Genomic DNA, 26,995 nt, shown 5'->3' on the forward strand with positions numbered 1-26,995 from the left:
ACATGTCAGTGTTTCATAAATGGAAAAGACCCAATCCTGGTGGTATTTCTTATTATTTTTAGGTAATTTTATTCATTTTTATTGTGGGGGATGGGGAATTAAAGTCTACTTTTGCTAGTCCATTCAAGGATAACCACCTATATTAAGGTCCTGATCCATGCATTTGGTGCTCCCCACCTGCTTATAGATAGATAGCACATTCTTAGGTATAGATAATGGGATAGAATTCATTTCACTGGGAATAAATAAAAGATTATGATGAGCCAAATTATGCAACAGCGGGAAACATTGGAGAAAAGTGAGTAGCTAGTATGCATCAAACTTCAATGGAGTTTGAGTGTTTTACAGACCTGAATAATTACAAGAGTTCTATGCAGGCAGATATTATTAAACCCCTCTCATTCATCACAGTTCCATACCACCAAACTGGCCATCAGAAGCTTAGGGGACAGAAAGTTCTGTGCAAATTTCTCTTTATGGCATTCTTCAGCTCCTTATTCCTGAGACTGAAAATGATGGGGCTAAGAAAGGGGGTAAAGACTGTATAGATGGTGGTCATCAGAGTGTTATTGTCCATAGAATGGGGGCCTTTGAGCTTCAGATAGATGATGGAGGCAAAACCGTAGTGCACGACCACTATGGTGAGGTGGGAGACACAGGTGGAGAAGGTCTTGTGCCGGCCCTCAGTGGAGGGGATCCTCAAGATGGCAGCCACGATGAAAACATAGAAGAGAAAGATGAGGAATAAGCACCCCAGCAGGGCCGTGACACAGACCAGGATTACAACCATGGTGACAGAGGCTGTCTCCTTCCCACAGGCCAACTTCAAGAGGGAAAACACATGGCAGACTAAATGGTGAATCTCATTAGACCCACAGAAGCTGAGGTGAAAAACTATCAATGTCACCATCAACCCCACAACTGAGCCACCAGCCCAGCACCAGGACACAAGACGGGCACAGTCATGGGTGCTCATGAGCATGTTGTAGTGCAGGGGGTGGCAGATGGCCACGTAGCGGTCATAGCCCATGATCATGAGCAGGAAGGAGTGGGTGTAGCCAAACGTAAAGGAGAAGAACATCTGGCTGGCACAGGCCACAAAGGTGATGGAGTGGTGGGTGGACAGCATGTCCACCAACATTCGAGGGGTGATAGCAACAGTGAACAGGATCTCGGAGATGGAGAGGGCACACAGGAAGAGGTACATGGGGGTGTGGAGGCTGTGCTCCCTCCAGATGGTGCCCATGATGAGCAGGTTCCCCAGCAGTGTGAACAAGTACATCAGCAGGTACAGCAGGAAGAAGGTGGGCAGGAGCTGCTGAGGGAAATTGGAGAAGCCGATGAGGATGAATTCAGACACTGTGCTGTAGTTCTGACCAGACGAGGATGCTGCATCTGGGGAGATTAGAAACAGAATGAAGGCACAGTGATTAAAAGAGAGGCTCTAACATAGATTAAATGGCAACTGAAGAGCTCTGTACTATATATTCAAGGGTTTCTCAGCAGTAAAGAATTCACCTGCAATGCAGGAGATGCAGGTTCAATACCAGGGTCAAAGAAGATCCCCTGGAGAAGAAATGGCAACTCATTCCTGTATTCTTTCCTGTGAAATCCCATAGACAGAGGAACCTGGCAGGCTACAGTCCATGGGGTCGTGAGAATGGGATATGACTTAGTGACTAAACCACCACCATCCTAAATATTCATTTGCTTAGCTTGTCTGGGACTCATAATCTTCATCAGTAAGATGGAATAAGTCATAATACTTTTTACCATTTAGTTGTGTGATAAAAATAAAATGAGATCCCATACACTAAATGCTGAAGACATAGTTTGGCTTCTAAGTTTTTGTTAACAGTGATGAAAAGAAATAAAAGATTTAGGTTTGTAATCAAGAGAGACATAGGTGGTCAGGGTCATATTCTTTTGAATGCTGTGCCTGTTCTCAGAAATATGTTTGGATCTTGGATTTATAAATTTTCACTGAGAGTCTTTGCCTTTAATTGAGTACCCAATTCATATTTATTTTAATACTATTTTATTAGTACTCATTTCTGTCAATGTATTTTGTAGGAACTGAAGAGAATGCTTGAAAATAAAAAGATGGACAAATATATGCTGGGCAAATGTGCACCAAAGGAATGATGGGGAAACAATCCTGAAGGCAAAGAAAAAAAATGTAATGAAACAATAATCATAATACCTCTGTTGAAAGAAAATGAAAGTGAAGTCGCTCAGTCGTGTCCGACTCTTTGTGACCCCATGGACTGTAGTCTACCAGGCTCCTCCGTCCATGGGATTTTCCAAGCAAGAATACTGGAGTGGGTTGCCATTTCCTTCTCCATATCTTCTCAACCAAGGAATTGAACCCGGGTCTCCCGAATTGTAGGTAGACGCTTTACCGTCTGAGCCACGAGGGAAGTCCCTACACCATATGCCAATAAAAGGAACCAGATTCCCTGAAGAAATGGCCCAGGACATGGAAGCAAGCCTAGGACATCTCTGCAACAGTTCAATTGAACTTTCACTGAGCAATTGTTAATGTTAAAGGATTCTGGAACCAGATTGAAAATGTGTCCACTGGAATAGATGAGCATCAGAAAGATTGATCATACGCAGAGAATGGAGGAACAAGCTAAATGACACCATGAAGACACAATCAGAAAATCCAGAACCTGACATGTTCCACAGAACAATTGATCTGGTCTCATCAATAAGCCAAGGTCATGAAATTCAAGGGACATAACAACCATATGCAATATAGGGTAGTAGATTAGATGCTAATTTACATAAGATATTTATAAAGAGTTTTTAAGGAATTAGAGAAGACTTTTATTATGACATGAATGAATGATGGGTTAAGAATAATATCAAGGGATTATTCTTAATCTAGTTATCCATTTTTAACTGTGATGTTGTTGTAAAAAGGCTGTGTAGGAAAATATTACTAGTTTAAAAGCAGAAGGAAGTGGAAAATTTACACACATAGGAAGTGTTAAAGGGGAATATTTTATGAAAGTTAAAAGAACATTGTAGGACTTGCATATATATATAATTAACCTATATGATGATATACAGGTTGAATATTAGGAATAAATATTCAAAATAACTTCAGTGAAATCGTTACAAAGTCAATGCTAGATAGATTTTTAAATTAAAGTTGGAAATTTTAACAGAGTTCTGAAATGAAACACAATTTGGAAGTTATTAAATGAAATTGATAAGGGTGAAAGGGGAGAGTGAAAAAGCTGATTTAAAACTCAACATTAATAAAACTAAGGTCATGGTATCCAGTCCCATCACTTCATGGTAAAAGAAGGGGGAAAAGCAGAAGCAGTGACCGATTTTATTTTCTTGGGCTCCAAAATCACTGTGGGCAGTGACTGCAGCCTTTGCTTGCTACTTGAAAAGAAAGCTATGACAAACCTAGACAGTGTATTTAACAGCAGAGACATCCTTTTTCTGGCAAAAGCCCATATAGTCAAAGCTATGATTTTTACAGTAGCCACATACAAATGGGAAAAGTTGAACCATAAAAAAGGCTGAGTGGTGAAAAATTGATGCTTTTGAATTGTGGTATTGGAGAAGACTCTTGAGAGTCCCTTGGATTGCAAGGAGATCAAACTAGTCAGTCTTAAAGAAAATCAACCCTCAACACTCATTGGAAGGACTGTTGCTGAAGCTCCAATACTTTGGCCACCTGATGGAAACAGCTGACTCATTGGAAAATACTCTCATGCTGGGAAAGATTGAAGGCAAAAGGAGAAGGGGGCTGCAGAGGGTGAGATGGTTAAGATAGCATCACCAGCTGTATGGACATGAATCTGAGCTAACATTGGGAGATAATGGAGGACAGAGGCGCCTGATGTGTTGCAGCCAATGGGGTCACAAACAGTCAGACACAACTTAATGAGTGAACAGCAACAACAATTCTAATGGATTAATAACATTCAGATGTTAGCTCCTGGACATAGGTAGGCTGTGCACTAAGTGAGATTAAATATTTCTTTCATGCACATAGAGGACTTTAACAAAAATTTACCTATCAGAGCTATCAGAGTCCCTTGACAGCAAGGAGATCAAACCAGTCAATACTAAAGGAAATCAGTCCTGAATATTCATTGGGAGGACTCATGCTGAAGCTGGAACTCCCAGTACTTTGGCCACCAGATGCAAAGAACTGACTCCCTGGAAAAGACCCTGATGCTGGGAAAGATTGAAGGCAGGAGGAGAAGGGGACGACAGAGGATGAGATGGTTGGATGGCATCACTGAGTCAATGGACATGAGTTTGAGCAAGCTCCGGGAGTTAGTGATGGACAGGGAAGCCTGTTGTGGTACAGTCCATGGGGTCAAAAATAGTCAAATGTGGCTGAGTGACTGAACTGACAGACCTTGTTTTAGGACATAGAGAAATCCTCCATACATTTCAAAGTACAAATAATATGTAGATTATAATACACTAAAATTGAAAATAAGTAGAGAAAGGATAACCTTCCAAATTCCATGAGTTAGATTTATTAAGCAATCTTTTGTGTCAATATTAATTGATGAAGAAATATTTACAAAGATAATTTAAGTAACAAACATCAAAGTTTTAAGCTAAAAGAGTACTACAATGGGAATGCACATTTTAAAATGTATTTAGAAGAAACATCCAGAAAATCATACTTAATACAACCCAAACTGGGTGATAGATTAACAAGATAAAACCACTTGTCTCATACATCCAACCTGGGCTGGTGATCTGTTTCACCCTTGATGAGACAAGTGCTCAGGGCTGGTGCACTGGGAAGACCCAGAGGGATGGGATGGAAAGGGAGGTGGGAGGGGGGATCAGGATGGGGAACACATGTAAATCCATGGCTGATTCATGTCAATGTATGGCAAAAACCACTACAATATAATAATAATAATAATAATAAAGATAAAGCCAAGGAGAAAATGCCAATGAAAAAGCATAAAATTCAAATCAGAAATAACTATAGAAATAATGGCTATCTTAAAATGAATGAAATAGTAATAAAAGATAAGAAATGGAATGAATTCTCAGAGACACATAAAATTGCAAAAGTAGTATGAAAAAGAAATAGAAACCATTTCAAAAAAGTTTTAAAGAAGTGAAAATGGTTAGAGACCTTCCCTTCCTATAATTTGCTAGACCCAGTGGGTTTACAAGTAAGTGCTCATAAACCTTTGAGGAACAACTGATTAAATCTTATACATACTCTTCACATAAAAGGGGGGAAAGGGGAAAAATCTGAAATCTACTAAGCTGATTTCATCATTCTAAGTTCTAAAACCAGGTAGACTGTTGTAAGAGACAATTATGGGCCCACTTTACCTATCCAAACAAATTTTAAAATCCATTGCAGGACATCACCCAATCAAATTAAATGATGTAGAAAAATCAGTAAATTATGGTCAAGTGGTGTTGGTTTATCCCACGAACAACAAGATGGTGCAACGTTATGTGATTTATCACATAAATAAACTAAAAGAGAAAAATGATAAATTCTTTTGATCAAGGGAGGTATACATTTTCTAATAATCAACTCCAATTTATGATTTTTAAAATTTGTGTATAATTGATGTAACACTGTATGAGTTTTAGGTTACAACATAACGTTTTGATATAGGTATGTCGACTTATGATTTTTTTTGCAAACTTTTTTACAACATGAAATTGAAGGGGACTTAGCTAGATAAAGAATTCTGACAAAACCCACTGGAAAAAAAATAATAATAAAAAAAAGATAAAAAAAAAAGAATACATGCTAGAAAACAAACAAATAGCATATAAGTGGGACTTTTACATACACTATTTTATAATCAGAAAGAAGGTAAGGCTACTCACTGTTTCTGCTGTTCTTCGACATGGAATTGAAAGTCATGGATGGTGCTACAAGGAAAGAAAAAGAAAGAAGATACATAAGGATAGGAAGGGATGTGACTTGATCATCCATCCAGAAAAGATAAAAGAATCAAGGTGTAATATGTTAGAACATAAGAGGGCACAATGCTGCAAAAAGCAAGATCAACTTCAAAAAATATAGTATGTATCAAAGTATTACACCAGCAATAATCATTCAAAATATAGAATTTATGTTAAAATTAAGATAAACTCTCAGTAGTGACACAAACTGTAAATAACCATTTTTGGTCTCAGGATCTTTTTACAGTAAAAAACTACTGAGGTCCTTAAAGGGCTTCTGTTTAGGTGAGTTGTAACTATTAATTTTTATCATATTAGAAACTAAAACAGACAATCTTTAAAAATATTTAGCTATTAGTAAACTTAAAAGAACAATTATAAACTTGATACATGTTAATATTAACAACATATGTATACAAGAGTAACTATATTTTCAAAAGACATTTATTGAGAAGAGCGGCCTGGTTTTACACTCTGGCAAATATACCCAAGGCCTACCTTGTAGGACACAGCTTGATGCATCTGCTTCTTTATTTAGTCTGTGGTTATATACTGTTTTGGGCTCCATGGCGGGGGGAGGGGGGGGGATGGGTGCTAGTGGTAAGGAAACTGCCTACCAATTGGTTCGATCCCTGGATGGGGGAGACATTGGTTCGATCCCTGGATGGGGAAGATCCCCTGGAGGAGAAAAATGGCAACTCATTTGTTTGGTATTTTCCAGTAAGAAAACTGTTCATTTTAGGAAGCAAAGTAAACTTGAATTTCTGCCCAAGAACAAATGCAAAGTAGACTCTAGATAGAGTCAAAACATAATATATAGTGACAACTATAAAGTCAATAGGAGAGAGGGCAAAAGAATTGGTTTGTTAATTTTCAAAGGCAAAAATGTTAAGAATATATTTTTAAAAGATATGAAAATGTCAACATTAAGGATTTTTACTCAAAAGAAATCCTGGATAAAGTTATCAGGCAGATGGGAAAAAACAACCTGCACTATGTCAAACTGATAAAGGAAAACTATTTAGAAAAATGGACAGGAAGTTGGAACCTCAGTACAGATATGGGAAACGAAAGGGCAGAAGGAATTACCCAGGCAAATATAAAGATGCTCAGTTAAAAAAAAAAAAAATGTGGAGGAGAGACAGAGAGAGGAATGGAATTTTGCTGAATAACTATTCAGTTCCCCAAATTAGAAAATGCTGTATTCATTGGATTATGGGGAGAAAGGAATCCTCCTGCAATGCTGGTGAGAATGTAGAGTGATGAAAATTCAGAATATATATACACTGTGGTACTGTTTGGGCTTCCCTGGTAGCTCAGACTGTAAAGCGTCTGCTTGCAGTACGGGAGACCTGGGTTCAATCCTTGGGTTGGGAAGATCCCCTGGAGAAGGAAATGGAAACCCACTGCAGTATTCTTGCCTGGAAAATTCCATGGACAGAGGAGCCTGGTAGGCTACAGTCCATGGGATCGCAAAGAGTTGGACACGACGGAGCAACTTCACTGCTACTGTTTCATCGTTCAGTCATGTCCGACTCTTTATGACCCCATGGACTGTAGCCCGCCAGGCTCCTCTGTCTATGAGATTTCCCAGGCAAGAATACTGGAGTGGGTTGCCATGCCCTCCTCCAGGGACCCACATAATTTTTCCTTTAGTAATCTCACTGTATGAAAAGGCAAAAATATAGGACACTGAAAGACAAACTCCCCAGGTCAGTAGGTGCCCAATATGCTACTGGAGGTCAGTGGGGAAATAACTCCAGAAGGAAAGAAGAGATGGGGCCAAAACAAAAACAACACCCAGTTGTGGATGTGACTGGTAATGGAAGTAAAGTCCGATGCTGTAAAGAGCAATATTGCATAGGAACCTATAATGTTAGGTCCATGAATCAAGACAAATTGGAAGTGGTCAAAAAGGAGATGGCAAGAGTGAACATCAATGTTTCAGGAATCAGTAAACTAAAATGGACTGGAATGGGTGAATTTAACTCAGATGACCATTATATCTACTACTCTGGGCAAGAATCCCTCAGAAGAAATAGAGCTATCATAGTCAACAAAAGAGTCTGAAATGGAGAACTTGGAGGCAATATGAAAAACGACAGAATGATCTCTATTCGTTTCCATGACAAACCATTCAATATCACAGTAATCCAAGTCTATGCCCTGACCAGTAATGCTGAAGAAACTGAAGTTGAACAGTTCTATGAAGACATACAAGAACTTCTAGTCCCAGTCCCCTATAAAAAAGACATCCTTTTCATTATAGGGGACTGGAATGCAAAAGTAGGAAGTCAAGAAATAGCTAGAGTAACAGGCAATTTGGCCTTGGAGTGCAGAATGAAGCAGGGCAAAGGCTAATAGAGTTTTGCCAAGAGAACATACCTATCGTAGCAAACACCCTCTTTTAACAGCACGAGAGAACACTCTACACATGAACATCAGCAGATGGTCAACACCGAAATCAGATCGATTATATTCTTTGCAGCCAAAGATGGAGAAGCTCCATACAGTCAGCAAAAACAAGACTGGGAGGTGACTGTGGCTCAGATCATGACCTCCTTATTGCCAAATTCAGACTTAAATTGAAGAAAGTAGGGAAAACCACTAGACCATTCAGGTATGACCTAAATCAAATCCCTTATGAATATACAGTGGAAGTGACAAATAGATTCAAGGGATTAGATCTGATAGTCAGAGTGCCTGAAGAACTATGGACAGAGGTTTATGACATTGTAAAGGAGGCAATGATCAAGACCATCCCCAAGAAAAAGAAATGCAAAAAGGCATAACGGTTGTCTGAGGAGGCCATACAATTAGCTGTGTAAATAAGAGAGGTGAGAGGCAAGGGAGAAAAGGAAAGATATATCCATCTGAATGTAGAGTTCCAAAGAACAGCAAGGAGAGATAAGAAAGCCTTCCTCAGTGATCAATGCACAGAAATAGAGGAAAACAATAGAATGGGAAAGTCTAGAGATCTCTTCCATTTGGCCCCATTACTTCATGGCAAATAGATGGGGAAACAGAAGAAACAGTGGCTGACTTTATTTTGAGGGGCTCCAAAATCACTGCAGATGGTGATTGCAGCCATGAAATTAAAAGACACTTATTCCTTGAAAGAAAAGTTATGACCAACCTAGACAGCATATTAAAAAGCAGAGACATTACTCTGTCAACAAATGTCTGTCCAGTCAAAGCTACGGTTTTTCCAGTAGTCATGTATGGATGTGAGAGTTGGACTATAAAGAAAGCTGAGCGCCAAAGAATTGATGCTTTTGAACTGTGGTGTTGGAGAAGACTCTTGAGAGTCCCTTGGACTGTAAGGAGATCCAACCAGTCCATCCTAAAGGAGATCAGTCCTGGGTGTTCTTTGGAAGGACTGGTGTTGAAGCTGAAACTCCAATAATTTGGCCACCTGATACGAAGAGCTGACTCATTGGAAAAGACCCTGATGCTGGGAAAGATTGAAGGCAGGAGGAGAAGGGGATGACAGAGGATGAGATGGTTGGATGGCATCACCGACTCAATGGACATGAGTTTGAGTAAACTCCAGAAGTTAGTGATGGACAGGGAGGCCTGGCATGCTGCGTTTCATGGGGTCTCAAAGAGTCGGACACAACTGAGTGACTGAACTGAACTGAACTGAGAGAATCTCTTCAAGAAAATTAGAGATACCAAGGGAACATTTCATGCAAAGATGGGCTCAATAAAGGACAGAAATGGTATGGACCTAACAGAAGCAAAAGATATTAAGAACTGGCAAAAATACACAGAAGCGCTATACAAAAAAGATCTTCACGACCCAGATAATCACGATGGTGTGATCACTCACCTAGAGCCAGACATTCTGGAATGCAAAGTCAAGAGGGCCTTAGGAAGCATCACTATGAACAAAGCTAGTGGAGGTGATGGAATTCCAGTTGAGCTGCTTCAAATCCTGAAAGATGATGCTATGAAAGTGCTGCACTCAATATGCCAGCAAATTTGGAAAACTCAGCTGTGGCCACAGGACTGGAAAAGGTCCATTTTCATTCCAATTCTTAAGAAAGGCACTGCTGAAGAATGCTCAAACTACCACACAATTGCACTCATCTCACATGCTAGTAAAATAATGCTCAAAATTCTCCAAGCCAGGCTTCAACAGTGTATGAACTGTGAACTTCCAGATGTTCAAGCTGGATTTAGAAAAGGCAGAGGAACCAGAGATCAAATTGCCAACATCAGTTGGATCATCGAAAAAGCAAGAGAGTTCCAGAAAAGCATCTATTTCTGCTTTACTGACTATGCCAAAGCCTTTGACTGTGTGGATCACAATAAACTGTGGAAAATTCTGAAAGAGATGGGAATACCAAACCACCTGACCTACTTCTTGAGAAATCTGTGTGCAAGTCAGGAAGCAACAGTTAGAACTGGAAATGGAACAATAGACTGGTTTCAAATAGGAAAGGAGTACATCAAGGCTGTATATTGTCACCCTGCTTATTTAACTTATATACAGAGTACATCTTGAGAAATACTGGATTATATGAAGCACAAACTGGAATCAAGATTGCCAGGAGAAATATCAATAACCTCAGATATGCAGATGACACCACACTTATGGCAGAAAGCAAAGAAGAACTAAAGAGCCTCTTGATGAAAGTGAAAGAGGAGAGTGAAAAAGTTGGCTTAAAACTCAACATTCAGAAAACTAAGATCATGGCATCTGGTCCCATCACTTCATTGCAAATAGATAGGGAAACAATGGAAATAGTGACAGACTTTATCTTTTTGGGCTCCAAAATTACTGCAGATGGTGACTGCAACCATGAAATTAAAATACACTTTCTCCTTGGAAGAAAAGTTATGACCAACCTAGACAGCATATTAAAAAGCAGAGACATTACTTTGCCAGCAAAGGTCCATCTAGTCAAAGCTATGGTTTTACCAGTAGTCATGTATGGATGTGACAGTTGGACTATAAAAAGAGTTGAGCACAGAAGAATTGATGTTTTTGAACTGTGGTGTTGGAGAATACTCTTTAGAAGTCCTTGGACAGCAAGGAGATCCAACCAGTCCATCCTAAAGGAAATCAGTCCTGAATGTTCACTGGAAGGACTGATGCTGAAGCTGGAACTCCCAGTACTTTGGCCACCAGATGCAAAGAACTGACTCATTTGAAAGACCCTGATGCTGGGAAAGATTGAAGGTGGGAGGAGAAGGGGACAACAGAGGATGAGATGGCATCACCTACTCAATGCACATGAGTTTGAGCAAGCTCTGGGAGTTGGCGATGCACAGGGAAGCCTGGCGTGCTGCTGTCCTTGGGGTCACAAAGTTGGACATGACTGAGTGACTGAACTAAACTGAATCTCACTAGGGCTTTGGCTCTAAGTATTCTTGACTGCAGGACAAGTCCTGGACACAGGATCACCAGGACAATGAGAAACTTGTTTGGAGTGAGGATCGTCTTTGGAGCGAGGAAGACTACAGTTTAACCAGAAAAGGGAAGTCAATGATGCACCCACTCAGAAAACAAGACTCTGGCATCAACATCCTTCTGGGCTTCATTTCTCCCTTGAGCATTTGTGTCCCCACTAAGTAGTTCTGGAATTTTCTGTCTCCTCTCCATCCATATGGCTCCATCTCCTCTCTCCAGGACTACAGCCTCAGGTTCCACCCATGCCTCCTCCTCTGTTCCCACTCCACTCTGGCTTCCAGAGAAATTTTGTGAAACATACACAAGGTATGCTGTCATAAGACCCAGGGTTCAAACCCCGGCTCTCACTGTGTGTCTTTGAGAAGGAACGTTCCAGCACTGAGCCACCCTGCCACAACGGAAAATAAGCGTACGCAGAGGACCACCTTCAGAGAACCATGAGGATTCACATAAGGGCTTAGGGTTTACCAAATAAATGTAGTTATCACTGACTTTGAGATTGCATTTCTGATCTGGTTTGCTGTCATCCTTCTGTACCTAATGGTACCAATTGGCCCCATTTTAAATGCATGGTCTCTGAGCCCCATGGAGCACTTAGAACCTGTTAATCACACAATGCAGTTCCCCCAGGAGTCTGGTTGAACCCCCACTCTCTTCTCCACCTCTACATCATTGCTATAGTCCACCTTCCCATTTCCCACTTGGTGGAAAGGCCACGGTTCTTGAGGTTTGGGTACTCCCAACTCCTATGACAGGTGCACTGAATTCCGTATCTCTGGTCCCATGGAGGAGTGCTCAAGCAGAGGTGCTGAGCACACATCACACACACATCACAGGAGAGCACCCAGCTCATACCTCTGTCTCCCCTGGAGCCTCCTTTCCAGATTAGCAGGGGCCACTTTGGGCCAGACCACGATAGAGCAGCAACGACAAGACATACATAGAACAAGATTTCTCAGCTTCAGTACTCATGATATTTGAAACCAGATTATGCCTTGACTGTCCTTTTCACTGTTTAATGTTCAGCAGAAACTTTAGGTTCAACCTACCAGATGCCGTTGGCACCCTCTTCTCACCATATATTTTGAACAACCAAAAAAATCCCTGATATGTTCAAATGTCCACTGTCAGGTAGAATCACCCTGGGCTGAAAACCACTGACCTAAAAGCCACAAAGGGCACCTAGGTTAAGCAAGAACTGGGGATACAGATGCGCAAACGGAGAAGATCCCCAACAGCCTCCCAGAAAATAAGATCCTTTCTTATGACCCTTCTTCCCAGCCCTGACCTCATGCCCAGGCTAGGTAGCACCATCCACATCTGTAGGATTCTTCCTTCCTACCCTCTCCCTCTTGATCCCCCTTTGCCTGGACTGCCTCTCCCAAGAAATGCCAGCAGAGGAGGACAGAAGAAGGTCTCTTTCTTGTTGCTGTCAGCAGCATCCACAGACAGGCATGGAGTCAGATCTAAGGGCTCCGGAACTAATAGGGTGCTTTATCCCTGCTGCAGTTTCCAACAGTCTGTTCCCAAGAGTTTCTCCAAGAACCAACCTGAAACAGCAGTCCTCTGGGTCTAGAGAGGCCAGGAGGGACCTCAGGGGGTCTGCTGGGATCTGCAGTCTCTACCTGCTCCTCCAACTATCCACACACAACAGGACTCCCTGTTGCCTCTCTCTGCCCAGAGAAGCTGCAGTCCCTACCGAGGGCTGAGGAGCACCTGGTCTTGGGAGAGACAAGACTGGACACAGATGCCCTAACCTCTCAGGGTCAAGTCAGAGGGAAGGCAGGAGCTAAAGGAGAACAGAGTGAGAATCCAGGGCTATGCTCCCTTGTGTAAGGGCAGTTGGAAGGCTTCCCAGAAAAAGGGTGATTTGGAGAATGGTTTCCCTGGAGTATTTTAAGTCCTCAGCATCTTCTAACCAAACTCTCTTCTCAATCAAGTTCTATCCAAACCCTCTTGCCCTGTTGATCTAAAGCAGAAAATGTGACATTAGCATATGCCTTCCTTTGATAAAATATAAATATTTAATTTTGGGGTATTCGTCTCTCATTCATGACACTCAGCCTATGAAACTCCTACTATCTTAGGACTGGGGCTTCCCAGGTGGCGCTAGTGATAAAGAACCCACCTGCCAATGCAGGAAACGTAAGAGACATGGGTTTGATCCCTAGGTCAGGAAGATCCCCTGGAAGAGAACATGGCAACCCACTCCAGTATTCTTTCTTGGAGAAGCCCATGGGCAGAGGAGCCTGGCTCCTTTGACTATAGTCCGTAAGGTCACAGTCAGACACAACTGAAGTGACTTAACACACACACACACACACACACACACACACACACACACACACACACATACATCTTAGGATTGGTAAGAGTGTCATTTTTATGCTGAGATAACTAGAGGCTGGGGGGTCTAGATAGCTTCAGGGTGGGGACTGGTCTCCAGAAAGATTAAGCATGAGAAGGGAGTGAAGCTGTCAGCCCCACCCCTTAGACATTCAGTGAGAGGAGAGGGGCTCTAGATTACGGTAAGCACCAATGGCCAATGATTTAATTAATTATAGCTCTGTGGTGAAGCCTTTATAAATGTTCCCCGAACAACAGAGTTTCTAAGTTGGTGACCATATGGAGGTACTGGTAGAGTGATGTATTCAGAGAGGGATGGAAGTTCCTTGCACCTTCGCCCACACCTTGCCCTATGCACCCCTTATATTGGGCTGTTTCTGAGTCATGTCTTTTATAATAAAAAATATGTAAACCATGAACTTCCAGATGTTCAAGCTGGTTTTACAAAAGGCAGAGGAGCCAGAGATCAAATATCCAACATCAGTTGGGTCATTGAAAAAGCAAGAGAGTCCCCGAAAGGCATTCATTTCTGCTTTATTGACTATGCCAAAGCCTTTGACTGTGTGGATCACAATAAACTGTGAAAAATTCTTCAAGATATGGTAATACCAGACCACCTGACCTACCTCTTGAGAAATCTGTATGCAGGTTAGGAAGCAACAGTTAGAACTGGACATGGAACAACAGACTGGTTCCAAATAGGAAAAGAACATCAAGGCTATATATTGTCATCCTACTTATTTAACTTATATGCAGAGTACATCGTGAGAAATGCTGGGCTGGATGAAGCACAAGCTGGAATCAAGTTTGCCAGGAAAAATATCAATAACCTCAGATATGCAGATGACACCACCCTTATGGCAGAAAGTGAAGAAGAACTAAAGAGCCTCTTGATGAAAGTGAAAGAGGAGAGTGAAAAAGTTGGCTTAAAACTCAACATTCAGAAAACTAAGATCATGGCATTCAGTTGCATCTGCTGCTACTGCTGCTAAGTCACTTCAATGGTGTCCAACTCTGTGTGACCCCATAGATGGCAGCCCACCAGGCTCCCCCGTACCTGGGATTCTCCAGGCAAGAATACTGAAGTGGGTTGCCATTTCCTTCTCCAATGCATGAAAGTGAAAAATGAAAGTGAAGTTGTTCAGTCATGTCCGACTCTTGACCCCATGGACTGCAGCCCACCAGGCTCCTCTGTCCATGGGATTTTCCAAGCAAGAGTACCAGAGTGGGTTGCCATTGCCTTCTCCGCCAGTCCCATCACTTCATGGCAAATAGATGGAGAAACAGTGGAAACAGTGGCAGACATTATTTTGGGGGGGGGGGGGGGGGGCTCCAAAATCACTGCAGTTGGTGACTGCAGCCATGAAATTAAAAGATGCTTACTCCTTGGGAGAAAAGTTATGACCAACCTAGACAGCATATTAAAAAGCAGAGACATTACTTTGCCAACAAAGGTCTGTCTAGTCAAGGCTATGGTTTTTCCAGTAGTCGTGTATGGATGTGAGAGTTGGACTATAAAGAAAGCTGAATGCCAAAGAATTGATGCTTTTGAACTGTGGTGTTGGAGAAGACTCTTGAGAGTTCCTTGGACAGCAAGGAGATCCAACCAGTCCATCCTAAAAGATATCAGTCTTGGATGTTCATTGGTAGGACTGATGTTGAAGCTGAAACTCCAATACTTTGGCCACCTGATATGAAGAGTTGACTCATTGGAAAAGACCCTGATGCTGGGAAAGATTGAAGGCAGGAGGAGAAGGGGATGACAGAAGATGAGATGGTTGGATGGCATCACCTACTCAAGGGACATGAGTTTGAGTAAACTCCGGGAGTTGGTGATGGACAGGGAGGCCTGTCATGCTGCAGTCCATGGGGTCACAGAAAGTCGGACAGGACTGAGTGACTGAACTGAACTGAATTGAATAACAATTGAAGCACTTGCCTGAGTTCCATGAGTCATTCTATCAAAGTGTGGAACCTGAAAAGGAGGTGTGTTATGGAAAGTTCCAACTTTTTGGCCAATTCGAATGGAAGTGTGAGTCCCCCAGTACTTGCAACTGATGTCTGAAGTGGGGACAGTCTTGTGGGCCTGGGACCTTCACCTCTGAAGCCTGATAGTAACTCCAGGTAGCTGGTGTCAGAACTGAATTGAATTGTAGGACACTGAGTTGGTGTCCAGAGTTGGAGATCTATCCTTGATATGGAAAGAAGCCACACAGTTGGTGTCATAAGTGTTACAAATAAAAACAATTGACTACTTTCTCCCTCTGTCTTGTCAGCAACACTGTCCACTTCACTCCTGTCATCAGCTTCAAATCTGGCTATTCAACTCAGTCCAGTGTGCCTCAACCTCTCCCCATCTCTTCCTAGGTCTCACCACACCCAGCCCACTACCCTCACAGCATCCACAAAGAGCTTTCTACATCAAGAATCTGATGCTGTTGCTTGTGCTTGAAACCAACTCCGTGGTATCACCACTTTGGAAAACTGATTGGCAGCATCTATTCCAGGTGAACATAGATCTCCACTATGATTCAGCAATTACACATCTAGGTGCGGACCCAAAGGAACACAAATAAGCATTATTTACTGAAGGACATGTACTAGTTATTCACAGGAACACCATTTATAGGATCACTAAAGTGGAAACAACCCAAATGTTTATGAATATGTCCATATCATGGAATATTTTATAAACTTTTTAAAGTGTACTTAAAATATTTGTGGTACCCCACTGCCCTTGGAACAAACTCTTCAAATGGACCTCATAGTCTTGCCTGCTCTTACCTTTCCCACCTCTATGCCTTCATATTCCAGAAACCCCCTAACCACATCTAACTCTCCAGGGCTCACCAGACACACCATTGTCCCTGAATGCACCATAATTTTGTCACCTTGATATTTTGCACTTTTCTATCCCCTCTATGTAGAAAATCCTGATCCTATTTCCAACCTCACCTGTATCACATCTACTTACCCTCCAGGCCTCATTTTAGACATCGTTCCTCTCTAGCAGTTTTCTTTGAGCCCCAGGCTGGTCTTTGATTGAAACTCAGCTCCCACAGACCATTAGGATTCCCTCATCACACCTCAGACCCCTCTGTGTTGTCATCCTTGGTTACATGACACCTTCCCCACTGGACCCTAAGAAGCCCAGGAAACAGATCACCTCTGTCTTTGGCCATGGCTGTGCACCATAATCCTTTCTAACTCAGCACTGGGCCCATGATACAAGATATCCATAGAGATGAGCATCAGTTGATTTATTTGGAGAAAGAACCTGGTTCTAGCCTTCTGCTCAGCTCTATCATGAAAGGTCCTTGCCAGTTCTCAGTGAAGCAGAGGCAGCTATTGCAAGGTAGCAATCATTCTAAATGCTCTTTTCTTTAACTGCGTGTTGTCATAGACATTCCCCTACACTTTTACTGTCTTACTATTATTTTAATTTTTATTTAGTTATTTTAATTGGAGGATGATTACAATATTCCAGTCAGAATGGCCATCATCAAAGAGTCTACAAACAATAAATGCTGGAGGCAGTGTGGAGAAAGGGAGCCCTCTTGCACTGTTGGTGGGAATGCAAACTGATATAATCATTATGGAGAAAAGTATGGAGATTCCTTTAAAAACTAGGAATAAAACTACCGTATGACCCAGCAATCCCACTACTGGGCATATCCCGAGGAAACCAGAATTGAAAAAGACACAAGCACCCCAATGTTCATTGCATCACTCTTTACAATAGCTAGGACATGGAAGCAACCTAGATGTCCATTGGCAGATGAATGGATGAGGAAATTGCAGTACATATTATTTTAATTTTTTTTATTTAATTATTTTTTTTTATTTTTTCAGTGGGTTTTGTCATACATTGACATGAATCAGCAATAGATTTACACGTATTCCCCATCCCGATCCCCCCTCCCACCTCCCTCTCCACCCGATTCCTCTGGGTATGACAAACCCACAGCAAGTATCACTCTCAATGGTGAAAAATTGAAAGCATTTCCCCTGAAATCAGGAACAAGACAAGGATGCCCACTCTCACCACTATTTTAATTTTAAATGTAGGATGCAACAAGGAGGGAGAATGGAACTAACTTACCTGGAATGTCCTCTATTTTCCAGATTCACTGCAAAACACACAAAATCCATAATCACATTTACTCTTCACACCCATCCTCCAAGGTTCAGTTCAGTTCAGTTCAGTTTCTCAGTCATTTTTGACTGTTTGCAACTCCATGGACTGCATTATGCCAGGCTTCCCTGTCCATCAACAACTCCCAGAGCTTGCTCAAACTCATGTCCATCAAGTCAGTGATGTCATTCAACCATCTCATCCTCTGTCATCCCCTTTTCCTCCCACCTTCAATCTTTCTCAGCATCAGGGTCTTTCCCAGTGAGTCAGTTCTTCACATCAGGTGACCAGAGTATTGGAGTTTCAGCTTCAACATCAGTCCTTCCAATGAGTATTCAGGATGGATTTCCTTTAGAATTGGCTGGTTGGATCTCCTTGCAGTCCAAGGGACTCTCAAGAGTCTTCTCCAATACCAACAAGGTGAGAACTACTTGTCAAATAAAGAGAGTGAGGCTCCAAGAGCTTTTAATACATTCCAAAGTGGTGGTAACAAGGAGTTGGTTTCAAGAACAAGTAGCATCGTTAGATTCTTGATATAGAGAGCTCTTTCTGGATGCTGTGAGGGGAGTATGCTGCTGATAGCAGGGGTGGGTGTGATGAGACCTAGGAAGAGATGGGGAGAGGTAGGGTGTGGGAGGTGCAGGCACCCTGGACTGTTGAATGGCCAGATTTGAAGCTGATTACAGGAGTGAAGTGGGCAGTGCTGCTGACTAGACAGAAGGAGATAAGGGCCAATTGCTTTTATTCACAACACTTAAGATACCAACCGTGTGGCTTCTTTCCACACCAAGGATAGTTCTCCAACTCTGCACACCAATTGGATGTACTACAATTCATTTCAACTCAGACACTAACTACCTGAACTTACTTTGAGACTTCAGAAGTGAAGGGCTCAGGTCCACAACACTGCCTCCACTTCAGACATCAGCTGCAAGTACTGGGTTCCTGTGGGACCCACACTTCCACCTGAATTGGCCAAAAAGCACCCCCTTTTCAGATTTCACACTTTGGTAGAATGACTCATGGAACTCAGACAAGTGCTTCAATGGCTATGACCAGTTTATTATCAAAGACATAACTCAAGAACAGCCAAATAGAAGGGGAGCCACAGGCAAGGTGTGGGGGACGGTACAAGGAGCTTCCATCCCTCCTGGACACACCACTCTACCAGCACCTCCATGTGGTCACCAGCTTAGTAACTCTCCAAATTGTGCTGCTTGGGGAGCATTTATAAAGGTTTCATCACAGACCCATGGTTAATAAAATCATTGGCTATTGGTGCTTAACTTAATCTATAGCCCCTGGCCACTTGATTCAAAGAGCTAACTCATTGGAAAAGACCCTGATTCTGGGAAAGATTGGAGGCATGAGAAGAAGGGGGTGACATAGGATAAGGTGGTTGGATGGCATCACCGACTCAATGGACATGAGTTTGAGCAAACTTTGGGAAAGAATGAAGGACAGGGAAGCCTGGCATGCTGTAGTCTGTGGGATCACAAACAGTCAGACACAAGTGAGTGACTGAACAACAGCAGACTCTCCTTTTGAGGCTGGGCTTTCTGAGCTCTTATGGCAGGTGGACTGAATTCTGTCTCCTCTGGTCTCATAGAAGATCAGTTCACACACCAGTGCTGAGCAAATACACATACACATCACAGGAGTGCTCCCACCTCACACCTCTGTCTCCCTCAGAGCCTCCTTTCTAGGTTAGTAGCAAATGCTTTGGGCCAAACCAGGATAGAGCAGTAAAGACAAGGCATACACAGAACAAAATTTCTCATGGTTGGTGTTTCTGGAGACCAGTCCTCATCCTGAAGCTACCTACAGGCCCCCAGCCTCTAGTCGTCTCATCAGCATAAAAAAGAAACTTATCACTCCTAAGATACTAACAAATTTAAGTGCTGAGTGTCAGGAACAAGATGAAGAATGAGAGATCAAATATTTATATTTTATCCTAGGGACACATATGCTAGTGTCAGACTGTCTGGTTTAGATCAGCAGGACAACAGGAATAGGGTAGAACTTGACTGAGAAGAGAGGTGAGGTTTTGCAGTTTGGCTAGAACACCCTGAGCACTTACATTACCCCCAAGAGAAGTCGTTCTCCAAGACCCAGCTCCAAGTTACGCTTTTTCTGAGAAGTCTTCCAACTTCCCTTTCCCTGAGGGCACCACAGTGGATTCTCACTCTGGACTTGTCTAGCTCCTGCCTTCCCTCTGACTTGACCCTGAGGGGGTTGGGCATCTGTATTCAGGCTTTTCTCTCCCATAGCTAGTTGCTCCTCAGCCCTCAATAGGGGCTGCAGTCTCTCTAGGAGGAAGCAGAGACTACAGGTGCCAGACAGCCCTCTGAGGTCCCACCTGGTTTCTCCATACCCAGAGGACTGCCCTTTTGGTCTGGTTTCATGGACAGACTATTGGGAACAGTCTGCTGGAGACGTCAGCGGGGATAAAGCACACTCTATCAGGGAGAAGAGTCCTTAGGTCTGCCCCCACCCCGGCCTGTGGATGCCACGGACAGCAGCAAGCCGGACACTCTCTTCTGCCCTTCCCTGCTAGCCATTTCTCGGAAGAGACAGACCAGGCAGAGGGGGGCCAGGAAAGAGCGGGTAAGAAGAAATGTGCATCCCTAGTTCTTGCTTAGCCTGTGTGCCCCTGGCAACTTCTAGGACTGCGGTTCTGAGCTCAGGCTGATTCTGGCCCACAGAGCACATTTGGACATAAACGGGAAATTTTTTTAGTTGTCACAGTTCATGGTGAGAAGGGGATGTTATTGGCATCTGGTTAGTAGAGGCCAGTGTTTCTGCTAAACGTTTTACAATGAAAAGAATAGCCAAAGAATGATGTGGCCCAAAGTGATCATGAATGCTGAGGCTGAAGCTGAGTGCTCTTTGATTTGTATATGTTCTTGCACGTTTATCTAGTTTTCCATATGCATATCTTTTTAACCTTTTAATTCTCAAATTAATGGCCTTTAATTTATCAGAGACATTTTAGGTTTACAGACAAACTGATCAGAAAGTATATGGAGTTCCCACTTACCTCCTTCTCTATATAGTTTCTTCTGTCATTTACATGTTGCATGAGTGTGATACATTTGTTATAATTGAGGGACCTATATAGACACATAATAATTAACCAAACTCCAAGTTTACCTTAAGCTTCTCTCTCTCTGTGGTACATTCTATGGATTTTGACAAATGTGCAGTGACATGTGTCAACTGTTCCCCTTTCATACGAAGCAGTTTCATGTGCTATATTTTTTATGTGGAATTATAGACAGTGACTTCCCTGGTGGCTCAGACGGTAAGGCAGCTGCCTGCAATGTGGGAGATCCAGGTTCGATCCCTGGGTGGGGAAGATCCTCTGGAGAAGGAAATGGCAACCCACTCCAGTACTCTTGCCTGGAAAATCCCATGGGAGGAGCCTGGTAGGTGATAGTCCATGGGGTCGCAAAAGAGTTGGACAAGACTGAGCAACTTCACTTCACTTTTCATAGACAGTTCACTCTGTTTTTTGCTTTATTCACTCAATTTTATTTTTAAAAATCCGCTTACACTGCTATGTGTACACCTGGCTGGGGCTCCAGTGTTTGCATCCACCCCATTTTTCTGCCTTCTGCAGGCTTGTCCAAGTCCCCCACTAATAAAAGGAACATCCTCTTACCTGCTCCCCTACAAATAGATTTTAGAAATTGAAATATACTTAGGACCAAATTTGCTGGAGTACAGAGCAAGCCTATTCTGAATTTCCACCATTCTACATTCTCACCAGCATTGCAGGAGGATTCTTTTCTCCCCATAATCCAAGCATTTTCTAATTGGGGGAATTAAATAATTATACAGTGAAATTCCCCTGTGTGTATATGTGTGTGTGTGTGCCCACTCCCCTTCCCTGTTTTACTAAGCATCTTTACATTTGGCACATCTTTACAAACTCCTGTAATTTCTATGCTCATATTTGTACCAAGGTTTCTAATTCATGTTCATTCTTCTAGATAGTATTTCTTTGTCAGTTTTTTTTTTTAATTTATTTATTTATTTATTTTTTCAGTGTGCAATTATTTTTCCCAATGTTCCATCTGCCTAATAACTTTGTCCAGAATTTCCTTTGTGAATAAAAATCCTTAATGTGGATGTTTGCATTTTTTAAAATATCCTTAGCCTTTGCATCTTTGAATATCAAAAGACTAATTCTCTTGCCCTTTCTTCCATTAACTTTGGTTGAGATTACATATTTATGTCTTGATACTACATATTTATGTCTTGAATCTGTCTGAATGCCACTTTTGCGTTTGTTCTTGGGCAGAAATTCAGATTTACTTTGCTTCATGAAATGAACTGTTTTCCCATCAAAAAGAAGTTAACAATCTTATCTTTTCCCTTTGATTTATGCTGCCACCTTTATCATATTAAGTTCTGAATAATGAAGGGATATTTTCTGAGATATGAAATTGATTTAATCAATGCTTCCCTTGTGGCTCAGTGGTAGAGAATCTCCCTGCCAATGTAGGAGACACAGGAGATGTGAGTTCAGTCTCTGGGTCAGGAAGATCCCTTGGAGAAGGAAAATGGCAACCCACTCCAATATTCTTTGCTTGGGAAATCCCATGGACAGAGGAGAATGGTGGGCTATAGTCCATGGGGTTGCAAAAGAGTCAGACATGACTTAGCGACTAAACAACAAACATGTCTAATCCAGGTTCACACATAGTCACAATGTGGCTATGACTCTATAACGTTCTCACTACCCGGGGGGGTATATCTCTCTCGTTTATTTAATTTTTAACATTTTACATCTTGATTCTTTCATTTTTTTCTGGATAGATGATAAGGTCACTTCCCTTCCTATCTTTCTTTGTAGAACTGCTCATGGCTTTCAGTTCCATGTTAAAGAACAGCAGAGACCGTGAGTAACCTTGACTTATTCCTGTTCCTACAGAATGGTGCATGTAAAGGTCCCCGCTTAGTATATAATATTAGCTAGGTTTCTAGTATGTGTTCTTTATCTAGCCAAGAAAGTCCCCTTCAAGTTCATGGTGTAAAAAGGTTTTTTAAAGATTCACAAATAGACATACATATATCAAATTATTATGCTGTACATGTAAAACTAATACAAGGTTATATGTCAATTATATAAAAAATTTAAAAATCATAAATAGTAGTTTAATTTTAGAAAATATATTCCTTCCTGGATCAAAAGAATTCTATCATTTTTCTTTTTCCATTTGTTTATGGGATGAATTAATGATGCTGCACCTTCTTGTCATTCATATATCAACATCACCTGATCATAACACACTAATGTTAATACATCATTTTATTTGGTTAAGTAATATCTTTTAATGGATTATAAAATTTGCAAGGATAGGTAAAGTGGACCTGCAGTTGTCATTTCTTATAACATTCTTACCTGGCTTTAGAATCAGATTGCATTAACCTGATGAAATGAGCTCAGCGGATTTCTTTTTTTTTTTTAAAACATATGTGTAAGTTATTCATCAAGTGTTCCTTAAAGGTTTAAGAGCACTCACTTGTAAACTAGAACTAATGATTATAGGAAGAGAAAGTCTTTAACCATTTCAGTTTCTTTAAAACTTTTTTGAAGATCTAGGGTCTCTTTTATTTTCTTGCACTAGCTCTGCAATTTTATATGCTTCTGAACATTCATTTCATTTTCTTTTTCAATTTCTTAACTTATATTTTATTACTACTATTTCTATTCACTTAAAAGCATCCCTTATTTTTGTAGTTAGTTCCAATTTTAATTTTAGTTTTTTTTATTGGCATTTTCTCCTTGTTTCTATCTTATTAATCTGTTCCAATCACCTGACTTTCATTGTGTTAAGCATTATTTTCTGGACAAAGTATCTCGATAAATATATTTAAAGATGTGTACGCCCCTCATAGTAATGTTTTAGGTTAAAACTTTGACATTTGATGCTTACATTATTTAATTATTTCTTCATTTATTATATTATTTACTACTGAAACAAATGATTATTTAATAACATGTTTATTTCCCACTTGTGGAATTTGGAAAGCTACTGGTTCTCTACTGATTTCCATTTTTACTGCATTTTAATCTATATATTATTTATACTTCCAAGTGAATGAAGGATTTCTCTATGTCCTAAAACAGGGCAAGATTTTGTTAAGGCCTTCTGCGTACTTGAAAAAAATGTTTAATTTTGTTTGGTGAAGAACCTAAGTATGTCTAGGAGCTAATGTTTGAATATTATTAAAGAATCGCAATGAATAATTCCCAAATTGCAATTCTAAGCTCTGTTTGAATTTCCAACTTCAATTTTTTATCTATCTAGTACTGATTTAGCTATTTCTATTTTATAGCTATTTCATTGAAGTTAGGTTGAATATTTCTTCCTAATATTCAAGTGTATATTGTTGTATGTGTTAATCATATATATGTAGGTTGCTACAATTTTCTTTCAACTTACATGAAATATTCCTCTTAGGCCCATCCTGTGTGCATATGTGTAATTTTTATATTTCAATATGATTTTAAACTGGATATATTTTCCTTCAAAACTTTTTTATAACAAAAATCACATTTAAATGAATAACTAAATTAAGAATAATTCCTATTATTTGTATTTCATCATTCATTCACACCAGCAGAGACTAGTTCCTTAAAAATACTTTCCAGCTATTGATCTAAATCAATACCTCATATTGTATATTGTTATTATGGCCTTTGCATGTCTATTCATTTTTTCTTGATCCTAGCTGATTGATGAGAACAGACTAACTGTTCTGTGTAGGATTTCACCTTCCAGATTTTCGGACTGATCCCTCAAGGTGTCATTTAGCTTATTCCTTCATCCTCTGCACATGATCACCTTTTTTGATGCTCAGTAGGCATGTTTTGAATCTGGTTCTGGCATCCTTTAACGTTAACACATTTTCCGTGAAAGTTCCATTTGACAGTGGAAGAGATCTCTTAAGCTACCTTCCATGACCAGACCATCTCTCCAGGGAACCTGTTTCTTTTTACTGACATATGGTAACAGAGATTTTATGGCTATTATTACAATTAATTTCATTGCTCCTGCTTTCAAGATTGCTGCCTCAGATTTCCTTTGGTACACATTTTCCTGGCATATATTTGTTCATTTTTTCATTTTCAAATTTTCCATTTGATTCTTTAGAAGAGCAAGTACAAAATGTGAGATAGGTTGCCAGAAGTGAGTACCAATAAATTGTATGAAAATAAAGATGAATAAGTTACTCAATAAAAGGACAAAGATGATCAGAGAGAAAAGATTTTTTCAGAATACTAATAACCAAATATATGTTTTCTAGAACAGGAGCACTATTCAAGAGAATATGACCCAGATCATCCATGTCTGTTTTAACGATTACAAATCTAGATTCTTTTACTTCTTTCCATCACTGTTAATAAAAATAACCCAGTAGCCAAACAATATCTTAAGCACTTGGGGAGCTGATCTTAGTTTATCGATATCACATTAATAAATGGTAAGTACTATTATGGGCTCCCAGGTAACTCAGTGGTAAAAAATCTGTGTGTCAATGCAGGAGACGTGGGTTCCATCCCTGGGTCAGAAAGATCCTCTGGAGGAGAAAATGGCAACCTGCTCCAGTATTCTTCCTGGGAAATCCCGTGTACAGAGGAGTCTGGCAGGCTGCAGTCCGTGGGGTCACAAAGAGTCGAACATGACTGACAAAGAGTCGAACATGACTGAGCGAATGACCATGAGCATGAGCACAAAGTACTATTATGATTTACTACATCTTACTGATGAAGATTGTGAGACTAGTAGAGGTCTTCGATTGCCATTTAACCTATGTTAGAGCCTCTCTTTTAACCACTAGGCCTTCATTCTGTTTCTGATCTCCCCAGATGCAGCATCCTCGTCTGGTCAGAACTACAGCACAGTGTCTGAATTCATCCTCATCGGCTTCTCCAACTTCCCTCAGCAGCTCCTGCCCTCCTTCTTCCTGCTGTACCTGCTGATGTACCTGTTCACACTGCTGGGGAACCTGCTCATCATGGGCACCATCTGGAGGGAGCACAGCCTCCACACCCCCATGTACCTCTTCCTGTGTGCCCTCTCCATCTCCGAGATCCTATTCACTGTTGCGGTCACCCCTCGCATGCTGGTGGACATGTTGTCCACCCACCGCTCCATCACCTTTGTGGCCTGTGCCAGCCAGATGTTCTTCTCCTTTACGTTTGGCTTCACCCACTCCTTCCTGCTCATGATCATGGGCTATGACCGCTACGTGGCCATCTGCCACCCCCTGCACTACAACGTGCTCATGAGCCCCCGTGACTGTGCCCACCTTGTGTCCTGCTGCTGGGCTGGTGGCTCAGTCATGGGGATGATGCTGACACTGATAGTTTTTCATCTCACCTTCTGTGGGTCTAAGGAGATTCATCATTTTGTCTGCCATGTGCTTTCCCTCTTGAAGTTGGCCTGTGGGAAGGAGACAGCCTCTGTCACCATGGGTGTGATCCTGGTCTGTGTCACGGCCCTGCTGGGGTGCTTATTCCTCATCATCCTCTCCTATGTCTTCATCGTGGCTGCCATCTTGAGGATCCCCTCCGCTGAGGGCCGTCACAAGACCTTCTCCACCTGTGTCTCCCACCTCACCATAGTGGTCGTGCACTACGGTTTTGCCTCCCTCATCTACCTCAAGCCCAAAGGCCCACATTCTATGGACAGTAACACGCTCATGGCCACCACCTACACAGTCTTCACCCCCTTTCTTAGCCCCATCATTTTCAGTCTGAGGAATAAGGAGCTGAAGAACGCCATACAGAGAAGCTTCCATAGAACTTTCCATCCCCTAAGCTCCTGATGGCCAGTTTGGTGGTATGGAAGGTGACAGATGGTTTGGGTTTAATAATTTCTATCTCTATATAACTCCTGTAGTGATTTAGGTCTGTAAAATACCCGCACTCCATAGGAGTTTGATGCACTCTAGCTATTAGTTTTTCTCCAATTTTCCCCTTCCTGCCTTAGACTCTATCATCACAATCTCTTTTTTTTTAACTGGAGTATAATGGCTTTCAAATGTTGTGTTCGTTTATGCTTTATAACAAAGAGAATCAACTGTATATATACATATATCCCCTCCTTTTGAACCTCTGTCCCTCCCACTCCACATCCTACCCC

The 26,995-nt window shown here is 41.4% G+C and overlaps 2 protein-coding genes across 2 annotated transcripts; one reads left to right on the forward strand and one right to left on the reverse strand.

Moving 5' to 3' along the window:
* Nucleotides 1-433: 433 nt before the first annotated feature.
* Nucleotides 434-6,502, reverse strand: LOC133061569 (olfactory receptor 10H3-like). Its single transcript, XM_061149544.1, has 2 exons — nucleotides 6,433-6,502; nucleotides 434-1,395 (listed from the first exon to the last, which is right to left on the reverse strand). The coding sequence occupies exons 1-2, from the start codon at nucleotides 6,500-6,502 to the stop codon at nucleotides 434-436; spliced, it is 1,032 nt and encodes a 343-aa protein (XP_061005527.1).
* A 19,048-nt stretch (nucleotides 6,503-25,550) lies between these two features.
* Nucleotides 25,551-26,678, forward strand: LOC133061570 (olfactory receptor 10H3-like). The gene is made up of 2 exons (XM_061149545.1): nucleotides 25,551-25,623; nucleotides 25,717-26,678. Exons 1-2 carry the CDS (start codon nucleotides 25,551-25,553, stop codon nucleotides 26,676-26,678), a joined length of 1,035 nt encoding a protein of 344 aa, XP_061005528.1.
* The last annotated feature ends 317 nt before the right edge of the window (nucleotides 26,679-26,995 follow it).

The sequence above is a fragment of the Dama dama genome, chromosome 9 (genome assembly GCF_033118175.1).
Source record: "Dama dama isolate Ldn47 chromosome 9, ASM3311817v1, whole genome shotgun sequence".
Taxonomy (NCBI): Eukaryota; Metazoa; Chordata; class Mammalia; order Artiodactyla; family Cervidae; genus Dama; species Dama dama.